The sequence below is a fragment of the Columba livia genome, chromosome 1, assembly GCF_036013475.1.
Source record: "Columba livia isolate bColLiv1 breed racing homer chromosome 1, bColLiv1.pat.W.v2, whole genome shotgun sequence".
NCBI classification, from domain to species: Eukaryota; Metazoa; Chordata; class Aves; order Columbiformes; family Columbidae; genus Columba; species Columba livia.
The window spans coordinates 68,060,660-68,073,745 of record NC_088602.1 but is presented as its reverse complement, the minus strand read 5'-3'; the positions used below and the strand labels follow the sequence as shown (position 1 = coordinate 68,073,745).

The 13,086-nt window shown below is 39.2% G+C and overlaps 1 protein-coding gene across 5 annotated transcripts in view; it reads left to right on the top strand.

The window, feature by feature from the left end:
• IL1RL1 (interleukin 1 receptor like 1) overlaps positions 1-13,086 on the top strand; it is a 48,936-nt gene that overhangs the window by 15,362 nt on the left and 20,488 nt on the right. For 4 of the 5 annotated variants that reach the window (XM_065060948.1, XM_065060963.1, XM_021290586.2 and 1 more), the window contains exons 2-7: positions 5,764-5,893; positions 8,853-8,950; positions 9,883-9,953; positions 11,701-11,902; positions 12,199-12,367; positions 12,455-12,617. In XM_065060948.1, the coding sequence (XP_064917020.1) occupies positions 9,887-9,953; positions 11,701-11,902; positions 12,199-12,367; positions 12,455-12,617 (601 nt within the window). In that variant the 5' untranslated portion in view covers positions 5,764-5,893; positions 8,853-8,950; positions 9,883-9,886. The remainder of the gene's footprint in view (positions 1-5,763; positions 5,894-8,852; positions 8,951-9,882; positions 9,954-11,700; positions 11,903-12,198; positions 12,368-12,454; positions 12,618-13,086) is intronic. The other variant, XM_065060956.1, reaches the window with a different exon arrangement.

The window sequence follows — 13,086 nt, the reverse complement described above, 5'->3', positions numbered from 1 at the left end:
CAGAAATTCTAGTTTTCATGAGAAGCCTTGCTTTTTGTTCCAAAATATTCTAAACTTTCAGGGAATGCAAACTCCAAGTTGCAGCCAGATCTGATAATAAATACAATGAGATAATTATAATAAAAAATGTTCTAAAAACTCAGTCTATAACCTATAGAAAAAATAAGAAATTTTCTTAAAGCATGTATTGTCAAAAATATAAATAATTTTTACAACTAAAGCTCTGCTCTTGCGTGCTATCAGTATGTCATGACCTTCTTTTATCAGTAAGACATTAACTTCCGGCAATTCATATACATTAAGGAACAAGCAGGGCTATTTAGCAAGAAGTAATTATAAATGATATCCTTTGTCAACATCTTACAGATTATCTTCAATGACTTTCCAGAGAATCTCAATTCAGTTTAGTTCTGTAAATTATAAGAACTTTGTCTTTTGCATCTGAATTATTATTTCCAGAGTAGCGTGTAATTATAGATTTCCTAAGATATTGTGTAGAAATGATTTCTTATTCTCAGGGAAGAGGTCAAATAGGAACAACAGTAATGTGCTGAATAATCTTCTGTTTCCACAGTAATGGGAAATAAAGGGGGTACTGCACAGAAGGAGGCAAGAAGCTTCCCAAGTACTCCAAAGCAATACTTGGTTGTAGGAGTCTGGAATTTCGGGAATTAGTCTATGCTGTTACACCAAGCAATGACCTCTTGGATCCAATGGTCTTTGATTTAAGATCTGGAAAATTTCACTCAGGCACAATTTGACTGTGCCCTGAAATTATTCGGACACAGGATGGTTGGTTTATTCAGCTTTTCTTTCATGGATAAACTTTGGATAGGTTTCTTGCCCGAAGACACTTGCCTGCTCAGACTCACTCTCACCCCTGTAGTGTAAGTCATTCTGGTATCCAAGGACAGGACCACCTGGAGACTCGTGGAGTATTTTTATTTCCATAGGAGCAACAGATGTACTGCTCTGATCCTCTCTCTGGTGGGCTTTGTGGTATCTCCACAGGGATGTTGCTGGCGACTTGGTGACATACAGAACAGCTGCTGTTATTTTTGTTCTGTCTGGCTGCGTCCAGCCTCTGTGGGATGCTGGAGCACCTGCTTTCCTTCTGGGACAAAGCACAGAGCAGAGAAATTCAAAACTGCTTTAGGAAGGGAATCTGGTTTTAAGATGCAAAGGCTTTGGTGATGATGTTAAGATTTTTGTTTGATATTGTCCTTGTCCTGACAAACATAAGAGCATTGTTAGGATCTTCTATAAGCTGCCAGTGACCAAATAACTTCTCAAGTAACATATAAATATGCAACCCAAAACTAAATACATGCCAGCCACATTAGCAAGGACAGATATAATTCTTGTTACTTTAGCCAATTGCTTCATTCAAGATACTCTCACCTCCATTTTACATCCTCTGAACTTTAGTACTCTAGCCAGAAAATTCAGTGGAGCTGAAGATCACAGTATCACAGTATGTTTGGGATTGGAAGGGACCTCAGAAGATCATCTAGTCCAATCCCCCTGCCAGAGCAGGAACGCCTAGGTGAGGTCGCACAGGAACATGTCCAGGCGGGTTTTGAATGTCTCCAGAGAAGGAGACTCCACAACCTCCCTGGGTAGCCTGTTCCAGTGCTCTGTCACCCTCACTGAGAAGAAGTTTCTTCTCAAATTTAAGTGGAACCTCTTTTGTTCCAGTTTAAACCCATTACCCCTTGTCCTACTGTTGGTTGTCACCAAGAAGAGCCTGGCTCCATCCTTGTGACACTCACCCTTTATATACTGGTAAACATTAATAAGGTCCCTCCTTAGTCTCCTCTTCTCCAAACTAAAGAGACCCAGCTCCCTCAGCCTTTCTTCATAAGGGAGATGCTCCACTCCCTTAATCATCTTTGTTGCCCTGCACTGGACTCTCTCCAGCAGTTCCCTGTCCTTGAACTGAGGGGCCTAGATCTGGTAAGAGACTTAATATCTCTGCCATGGTGGGATGAAGGAGAAAGATGATTATGATGAAAATATTGATGGCTTTGTGACACTTGAATTCTTATTAATCCTTTTCTGCGCACATGCACGTCCTCACCTACTGTTGTGTAGTACCCTGCCATGTCAGTCAACCTTATCTGGCTGCCAGGTGCCCACTGAACTGCTTTGTCACTCCCCATCCCTCAACAGGACAGGGGAAGGAAATACTAAGAAAAGCTCATGGGTTGAATAAGGACAGGGTGATCCCTTACCAATTACCATCAAGGGCAAATGAGACTCAGCTTGGGGAAATTAATATAATTTATTGCAAATTAATAACAGAGTAGGATAATGAGAAATAAAACAAAACTAAAACCATGTTCCCACCACCTCTCACTTCTTCCCAGGCTCAACTTCACTCCCAACCCTTCTACCTCTTTTCACCAAGGAACACAGGTGGATGGTGAACATGGGTTGTGAGCAGTTCAAAACATTTTGTTCCTGCTGCTCCTTCCTCCTCACTCTCCTCCCCTGCTGCAGCATGAAGTCTCTCCCATGGGAGACAATCCTTCACAAACTTCTCCAATGTGGACTCTACCCATGGGCTACAGTTCTTCATTAAATACTCCAGTGGGAGTCCTTTCCATGAGGTGCAACCTTCAGGAACAGACTGCTCCAATCTGAGTGGTGGGCTCCTCTCCATGACCTCAGTTCCTGCCAGGACCCTGCCCCCACAGGGGCTCTCTTTGGGCTACAGCTTTCTCAAGGCACATCTACCTGCTCCAGCATGGAGTGCTCAATGGGCTGCAGGTGGATATCTGCTCCACCATTGTCCTCCATGGGCTGCAAGGGGACGACTTGTGTCACCATGATCTTCCCCACAGGCTATAGGGAAATCTCTACTCTGGTGCCTGGAGCGGCCCCTCCCCATCCTTCTTCACTGACCTTGGTGTCTGCAGGGTTGTTTCGCTCACATTCTCTCACTCCTCTCTCATAGTTGCTGTACAGAAGCTTTTACACCTTCATAAATATGTGAAGCCACTGCTGCAACCTGCCAAGTCTTGCTACATAAACCCAATACACTCTGATTAGGCATATACCCCCTAACAGTGTCTTCTTGGGATAACTGTCTCCAGCTTCTCAATGACAGGAATCAGCAGAGCTATTTGGGGAGCAGCCCGTTCATCTTTATCACAATGCGGGTGGTAATGGGACTGCATGATAAATGCTGAAGGCCAGGGGCAACTCTTACCTTGGGAGAATAGGAGTCTATCACTCTCAGAATATTATAACCCTTGAAAAAATCTTTTAAATTTCTCTTTTGCATAAAGCATGATTGAGATTTTGCACGAAGGATGATTCAGATTTTGCACAAAGCTAGCTATGCCAGCTGCAAGTAAGGCACCATAACAGAGAGGAACAGGAAGGGCACTGCAACCTCAGTAGGGTGGATCCCCACCAGCTAAAAAACACTTGACCTACCATTGGGTATGGACACACCCAACAACAGCTTTTCCTGACATCCAACCATGTGCTAACTCCACCAGTGTTCCCCTACGTTGGCCTCAACAAATGTAGATAGTGAAACTTTCCCTGCCAGGGTCACTTCTGTCCAGGTGTCCTCTACTATGAGCAATGACAGTCTGCAAGCAGAGTGCAAGAAATGCACACAGCAATTATTTCCTGTTTAATAGAGGTATTAGACAGCCAGGGCTAATACACTGCTAGACTAAGCACTGTTTCTTGGAGCAGGGTGAAAACTGATGTTGCTGAATTGCTCTTTTTCTATCTCAGCTTTTTAATCACAGGATTTTATCTTTTTTCTTATAATCTTTTTTTTTCCCTTGAACACTTTAACTCCCAGCTCTTGTGATCTCAGTATCTTAATTCTATCTATGTTTTCACTTTCTGCATCTAGTGTGACTTTAACTTGCGTACAACTTGCCAACACAGCTGAGTTAAGTTCATACAGCCATACTGCACCAAAACCAGCCATTGAATCGCAGAAAGCTGAGTTGCTGGACCATTGACTTCTAGTGCTAGTAGGGACTTGTAAGGCCAGCTACAGCACCTTGATACCAATACCATAATTTTCTTTAAAGTCTAACACCTAGTTGGCAGCTCCACTAGGTTCTCAGCAAACTCTTCCAGTGCTTCACTAGCTCTCCTCTTAAAAGATGCTTCCTGCTGTCTTGCCTAATTGTTCCCTGCTTCAGTACAAGTACATCACTTCTTGACCTCTTTGCTTGGAAAATGGATGATGCTCTTCCTTACTGAAGTGCTATGCGTACAGGGTGCCAAAGGAGTATGATGCATCTAACTCCTCCAGTAAATTTTTGATGTATTTCTGTAAGTACATTTTTATACATACCTATCAAATTGGAAATTTTTTAGAAGCTGAGACAGAAGTTATGAAGCATTCAACATTGATTGTAGCTTCTAATGGAAGCTGCAGAATGGCCTTTGCTCAGCAGGCAATCATCCCCTTTAGCCATGAGGTCTGTTTCCTTCCTGCATCTTGATCTGGGAGTAACCTGCGGATGGGAAACAGATTATGGAATGAAGGGTTCTTGTGAGGTATGAACCAACACAGTGAGCCTCTCTGATCTAGGTTTCAGTGGACTTCATGACAGAAGAACTTATTCTGTATTCATATAATGGAAGTTAGCTTGTCCTGAATATGTTTAACCTTTCCCTAGAGTAACCTGACATGTTGTAGTGAGAAGATGCTGAGTCTGCCACTGAATGCACATGAGGAAGGCCTTGATTCTGCTGAAACTGCACAAACCTGAGCAGGCATGGTTTGTGAGATTTTCAAGGTAGGGGTCTGAGCTGACCCTGACCACTTGACCAAAGCATTGTGAGATTTCATTGTTGCTTTTATGCGTTTTCTGTGTCATAAGGGAAGTGCAACCCCCAGACCACTTCAAAGGAAAAACTATATCAAGAACTAGGGAAAGCATGGGTGTGACATCAGTAAGATTTTTGCATACTGGCATATAATTGCTACATCTTTGTATACTGATGTTGAGATGCTGCATGCTGACAGCAGAATCCCAGTAACACTGGAAGTGACAAATGGTGTTCATAACTCTCCCAGGGGAAAATCAGAGTTTGAATGAGCATAGTATAAAATATTTTTTTAGTTCGAGAAAGAAAGAATGAACAGTTGATTCCCAAAATGTCTTTAGGGGTTATTCTACTAAGATGTACGAGCTGATTTGTGCCCTGGAATTTGGCTGATTTGGTCCTGAAATTGCCACTTTAGACTGGCTGCTGCACAAAAGGGGATAGTTTGGGGCCTTTGATCTGGTGCGTGCAGGTTTAGTGTTGATGCTTGGAAGGCTGCTCAGCAGTCTTGAACAATGGTCTGAGCAGCCTTCTTTTATCAGCTTAGTTTCAGTGAAGTAATTTCCTTCACTAAAAAGTGTTGCTGGTGCTCCTGGGACTTATAGTGCTGTTCTCCAGGAGCTGCTGCCTGACTAGCCTTGGCAAAGCTGCCACTTGTTTTCAAACAAAATCTGTTTCAAAGCACCCTCTGCTGGCTCAGTGTCCCTTCTTCTCCCCAGGCATGTGAGAAAGCCAATAACCAGCCAACAAGTTTATTGCAGAATAATCATGCTAAAATAGAATATTTTGTGATTAATGGAAAACCTATGCTATTGGTAAAGGATATCTGATTAATTGGAACTGTGAGGTGTCATCTCTGATGGGTACTTAAGGCTGACACAGTAATTTGCATGTTCTGCTCTGTTCAGTGGGAGGTGTCTCAAAATGAAGCTGTGTATCTTTCTCCTACAGATAAGAATTGCACAAGCTAGTTAAAAAGAGTTCTCGGAAATATCTGGTACAAGCTACAGCAGGGAAATCAGTGCAAAGGACCAAACCACAGAAAGCAAGCCATTTCTCTGCTTCGTGAATTTTCCAGATGGTAGGTCAAATTTTTGTATTATCATTTAACCAAAAATAACTGAAGTATTTTATAAGAAAGTTTATTTCAGTTCACTTACATATTTCTCTACCTCAATTAAAAATATTAGATTAAAATAGTGGAAACAATTGTGTGAAACACAAATAATGTGGGGACCAACATAAAGATTTATGTTATAATGAAGTGCATTGTTCTGTGTTTCTATGTGCTTAGAAATGCATATGCCCTCAGTTTTCTGGCAGATATTTTTACTAATTATTCAAAGTCAGAGAAAATATTTACTCTGCAATGGATTTTTCAGAGTTTAGTATATGTATGTACATTTTTTTTCTTTGAAATGCTTTGTAAGAATAATTTGCATTTCAGTTCTAGCATTTCTGTACTTTAGTATTGAAATTCCTAAATTTTGCACTTACAACTGCAATTAGTGTAGGTGTCATGAGTGCTAGCTCTGGAATAAATTCAGTGTTACTGTTGCTATTTTAATAGTTCATTTTCGGTCAGAATGGGTTTTCTGGTTTGAGAAAGGAATGAAAATAACTTTCAAAAGGTGAATGAATTAATAAATTCTTTGTTTAGTAAACAAATCTCACACAACTACTATTTCATGGTATGTTTATGTTGTAAAGTCTTTTAAGCTTTTTAAAGTAGAAATTGCAAAAAACGTTTCCAAGTTTTGTTACTATGTGAGGTATGGTGATTTTATTATGTTTGTTCACTTACATAAACAGTACTGTAAACCATTTGTTGCCAAACACAGTCTTGGGAAAAAAAATGACAAGTATGTTTCTAACACATTTACCTTTGGAGAAGCATGGAATTAAGCCCTATAGACTACTGCTTCTTCAACATAAGTAGAGGATTCCTAGTTCTTTCATCTTTCTAATGATATTAGATCATTAGGGCCTGGGTTTTGACATACTCAAGTAGTTATCTCAAATATTTGTATTTGTATCTAGTGCTTTTTCAGCATCATACCGAAGTTTTTCTTCACAGAGCTTAGAATTAGGCTCATAACATACAGTTATTGTGAGCTATAGGAAGAGAGAGATTAATAGAAAATGCCTTCTTATCTTTTTTTTTTTTTTTCTCCCGGAAAGGTTTTACTTCAGACAAATGTAATAAAACATATATCTGTAAAAGAAGAAACAAAAATCATAACTATTTCCATAAATTATGTCCTTTGTCTCTCAATGATTCAAGCTACAGGAGCTGCTTCTTTTCAACTGTAGGATGTGAAGTGTCTTAGTACCTTTGTCTTGTGCCTCATAATGCCCTTTTTGTTTGATCTAAGTATCACGGGTGTGTGGATACTTTTGTTTTGCTTTTCTCAGAGTAATGCCCCACACTGTAAGGCATTAGTGAATCAGTCCTCTTGCTATTTGCTGTCCAGAACTGCAACCTCTGCCTCAGTTTTAGTTGAGGTAATTTGACAGTTTGCTGCTGACTTTGGAAAATGTAAATAGAATCACCTTGTTCTTTTAATTGCCCGAGTTATTTGTATTTTCAGGGAACATTCCCTTTTAATTAGAGCTCCATATATTGAACATATTGGCACACACAAGCCCCAAATGCTACTTAAACTGCTGCTGATACATGGGAACTTAAAAATTGGGGGAAAATCAATAAAGCAACTATGATATTTTGCACTGTTTTGGAGAAGGCCGGTAGCCAAGTATGTGTAAGGTCTCTCAAGGACATACTTTTTCAAGAAACAAAAAGCTAAATGCAAGAAATGGCAAGTACAATGGTAGGCAAATACAAGTCTCTTACTCCTGGATCATTCTGGCACTTGTTAGAGGAATTGATGAGGGCAAGTAATGGGCTATCTCCATTCCTGGACAAAGCTGAATCTCAAAAACAGGCAAAGCACAGTTTCTTGTAACTTTTTGTTAATCACCAGCCTTTCATTTCTAGGGCTGCAATAGCACTGGCAATAAGGGACTCACCAGTATCTCCAATAGTGGCATCAGTTGTGGCCAAATACAGAACAGACACCTACAAATAAAATACCAAATGAGAAAGAACCTCATTTCAGACAGTCTTCAAAGCTACTCCGTGAAAATTATTTTTCTTAAAAATCCATCACTTCACTTTTTGTCTTCGTGACAATGTATCTGCTTGCTTAAACAAAATATTAATAGCTCTAAAATATCTGAAGTTTTGTTGTGTGCTGTTTTGCTCTGTATCTTTCTTCCCTGAGGGCCTACCCTGTACCAGGTCACTCCTGAACCCTCATTTGGACCAACTCATTCATTCCTTCTGTGATTAATCTCCTGATGTTTGTTGTGCTGGAAAGTAGCTTACAAAAATCTATTAACTTTGCCTAAGTTTTCCTTAAAGTTAAAGAAGTCAATAGATCACATATGCTTGTATGTGGTGCTTTTCTCCAGCTCTAATGAAAATGAGCAACTCCTCATGCAAATTGTTTCTTGGAGCTGCTGGCTGGTCACTTCCTTCCCATAAAAGGCATGGCACCAGCCTTGCCCTGATGTTGATGCTGGGATGCTGCTTATTTGGTCTAAACCTTGTATTTTCTGTGGTTTGTGAGTATACCTGCAAAATTCTCACACTTTCTCTTCCAACACAAAGTTTTGTTATTACTTTTAAGACTTTAAGAATAAGCCTGTAGTTGTTATTAAACTTTCTAAAAAAAAAAAAGAAACTTTCCATATCAACACAAAGCCAATGATGTTTCTGCAGTCTCAAAATTGAGTTTGTTCTGAATTTCAGACTTGGCAAAAACGTAGGTCTTCATAAGGTCTGTCAATGTTTGTTTAGTCTGGAAATCTTTGGCCCTGAAATAAAAATTCCTTGCAGTAAGTGTGACGACACTGCTTACGCTGCCAGTACATTGCTTGCCTATTTTTCACTACTTCTCTTGTGCTCACTATCAGCAAGATAAATTATAATTAGTTTCTAACTTATTTTCTCTTGAAAACTTGTCTTCTCTCTGTAGTACCATGGGACAGCTTCTTCCTCATGTAGGATAGTAGAATCCATCGCTCTGTGATCCGCAGTCAAGGACTTCGCATTCAAGCGAAGAGTTTATTAGTGGTAAGTAGAATGCTTACAGTTGCATGGTATGGCTGGATTGCATATCTGCTGTCTCCTGAGGTATTCCTAGACTAGATCAACACTAATGTCCATGGACAAGTAGCCAGTTTCTTTAATAAAACGGCTTGCTGGGGAGTGCCTGAGCCACAGTGTGAGGTGTGAATTACAGCAGGTGCATATCAGTTGTACACAAATGAAAGCATCAGTGAGACACAGGAACTACTCTACTGCTGTTACATGAGTGTAATACATGTTCTTTTATCTGCCTTTCCAGTCTATTTCTTCAAGACCCTTCAGGTTAGCATTGCTGATGGCACTCATCTGGTTTTGTTCTTACCTAGAGAAGCTGTCACTAAGCATACCTCTACTTGCACAGAAAGACAAAAAGGTGTTGTGCACTCCAGCAGTTGATTGAATGTAAGCTTAACTCAAAGCCAGGGTATATATTTTCAAATCCAGGATCTATGCTTTTCTAAATCAAGGTAGAATTTTTCTGCACTTCACTACAAAGAGAATGCCAATGTACATTCAGCTTTTTTTTTAAAAAAAAAAGGGATCATGCAAGAAGAGGCTTCTGTCTGAGGCCCACCGTGGCAGAGTATTTCTCCCGCATCCATTAAACTAAGTCATAACAGTAATTTCAATGGAACATGAACTATTGAATTCATCATAGCACAAAGAGAATCATCTGTTTGGACCTGATGATCATAAGGGTCTCTTCCAGCTAAAATGATTCTATGATTCTGTGATCTCAAAGCTGCAAAAACACTGTGACACAGACATGAACACTGTACAGAGCGGCTCATATGATGGAGTTTATCACCACATGGAACCGTTATCTATTAAGAGATGTACATCAGTACCATAGCAATAGTGTAACTGATACAGTCAAAATATATTCTGAGATATCAATGTTTTTCTTTTTGGTTTAGAAATATGATGGGGTATGTACATTTGATCTTCCTGTCTACCTTCCTCTCGGTTTCCATGACATCTGAAACATGTAAGTCACATTTTGAAAATACTTCCTGATGAGTTGTATTCTGTAGAAACGTGTAGGTTGTTCCCAGATTTTTCAAACCTAAAATTAGCTAGTTTACCTCAAACCACAAATCACAGCTTAAAAACTGACTTCATTTGTTTTCTCTGCATATTAAAATCCACTGAGTACTGTCCATTTCTGTGACAAGTCTAGGTTCTAACTCTGCAAGCAGAAAAAAGGGTCTTTTAGAAAGGATTTGAGAATAGCTGGTGTTCCAGTCCCCAACTGGGCAAAGTCTCCAAGAAGACACTTAAATTGCAATGAGCAGGGCATATGTGTATGCAGCCTCCTGAACCAGGGACATAAATGGGTGTGTCATTCATTAATAATATTTTTTAATGTACTGGGTTTGAAGGTGTTAACTCACAAGTGCAATGTGGCAGTAACGTTTCCCTGCACGTGAGGGATATTAAAAAAAATAAGCTCTCTCTCGATGGGACAGCTCTGCTGACATCTATATAATGCTGAGCAGTGACACACTATTATGTAGCACTCGTGTAGTTCCAGCCTGAGTTGCTTGTTTGTGTGAAAAAAATATTGTAAGATATAATCTCTAAGTATTTCCTTGTAGTCTCGGTTTTACAATGTGAATGCTAAGTTTCAAACAGATAAGATTTATTACGAGACCAAATTCTGCTGAAGAATTTGCCAAAATAATTTTCACTGATGTCACTGAGTTTAGATGAGACTTTTCAGTTTCTTTGTGTTCTGTTTTCTTCTGTAGCTTTCCCTGAAGAACGCTTTATTTCCAATGTGTCCCTCCTTTGGTGAGGTGATGCTCCCTTTCCTGACACCCTGATAAGTGCCGTTGTTTTTGCAAGCCTCATGGGTGGAAATGCTGGTCAAATGATGGGGTTAAGGGTACTCATACCTGATATGGCTAATTTAGGTGCCTCAATTAGCGAGACAGCATGTAATGTCAGTGGAGATGGGCCACTTCTTTAGAAAGAACTGGAGCAGATGTCAAGTGTTCACCATGTACAGGGACTCACCACCTGATTTGTGCATGTATGTGTCTAAAGCCAGGTGGTAGCAATATTCCCAGAAAGTGTAATTTTTGATAGAGTCTGTCTGTTTTGTTTAGCTATTTGGCTGTCTGCTTTCATTTTCATGTTCCCTTATCTACTGTAGCTCCTCTGCCAATCTTCATCTTTGTCTAGTCTTCATTTTCTCATCTTTCTCTTCTCAAAAATGCGATTTAACTTTCAGATTAACATTTCTGTTTTCAGCAGCCAATTCATTATTCAAGTGCCTGGGGACCTAAATATCTGTCAAAATTGCTTGATTCAAGTACTCTGTTCAGTATTCAGAAGTAGAAATATATTCAGTTAAAACAAACAAATAAAAAAAAAGTAATGCTTTACCCTCAACTCCTTCATCTTTCTTTTGTGTGTGAATGGTTTGTCTCCCTGTGTTTCTTATTTTGCTCTTATTCCTCTCTGTCATCATTTTACCTTCCCATCAGATTCTCCCTTTCAGTCCGTTACATTGCTTTCATTTTTTTATTTTTTTTTCAATTTTTTTGTGAACTTCAGAGGGAAGCTTCTCTGGATTTTTTACGTATAATCTCTGAAAAAACTCAAGGAAAATAGTTAGCTGTACATGACTGGCCTACTGATCCAGGAATGCCGTGTTCTCCTCTGTCTTAGTGGGCCTGTGTACCTAAGGTTTAATTAATCTGAGACTTTAATCGTTTGTTCATTTGCAGTTGAAGCAATGGAAGGTGAGGCTTTAGTTATAAAATGTCCCCAATGGAGTTCATCTGTGAAATTCACCTGGTATCACATGGACACTAGCAAAATAATTCCTGCAGAAGAAGAGGGATCACGAGTATTTTCCTCAAAAAGATTTCTTTGGTTTCTGCCAACTTCTAGAGAGGATTCTGGAAACTATACTTGTGTTATACATTTGTAAGTGCAACACTGAAAACAAAAGGCGTAAGACTGAAAAAAAAAAACTTTAATAATACAGTCCAATTACTAGCTGTGGTAATGATGCATTTTTTCATGGCATACACCATTTAATGTAACTTTCCATTCTGCAATTGCTATTTTTATGACAAGTCATTAAAAATCAATTTGTGACTGAACTACAATAACCATCCATATGTTTATAAAAAAAAAAAACAACTCGCATTTGTTGCAAATATTTAATATATCACTTATAAAAATAGTATTATTGACATATCTTTATTCCTTTTTTAAAGTTCAAATAATCGTACAAAGTCATTTGACATGAGTGTTCATGTGCATCCATATAAGCGAGGAATATGTTTCCCAAGTCAGATTCGTTACCCAAATGACACTGGAAGAGGAAAAATTGTTTGTCCTACAATTGACAACTATAAGAATGCTACTATCATCCAGTGGTATAAGGTAAATAAAACCCTGATAGTGACAGTTGTAGATCAGATTACCATGAAAAGCTGTTTGCAGCCACATAAAGAAAGTTTTATTTTCCAGGACTGCAAACCTCTGCAGGGAGAGAGATACTTCAAGGCAGAAAAATACATTTTTATCAACAACCCAAGAAAGGAGGATGACGGTTATTATACTTGTCGATTTATCTACACTCATAAAGGAAATATATTTAATGTATCAGCAACAAGGATTTTCATAAGTAAGGGTAAGACAGTCATTTTTGTAGATTGCTAAGATAAAAAAGACTGATTCCATCTCTAAGCAAAGGAACCTCCTTTTATACATGAAAAAGAGTTCCTGTTGATTTGCTTCATCTTCATGAAACTTTAGATCTGCTTTTGTAGGTGAATTTTGTGAATGGGAATCCAAATGGATCCAGATGGGGTTAAATCCAGAGTGGATCACATTCAGTCTTTTGCAAAAAGGCTCTGACAGCCCTGGTTACTTACTGGAGTTGGTAGAGCAGTCTAGTAGCACTTATTTCTGAAATGAAGAGTCTCTTCTGTGGGATGTCACAAAACTCTGCTTCCTTTTTCTTTGAGGGGAGAAGAATTTGTAGCTAGTGAGGATCATCTGGTGATGATTGGGTCACTGGTGTGTCAATGACATACAACTCAATACCTTCTCATCCATCTCGATTATTTAGCACTTATTTGATAGTAGGGTTAAAAAAC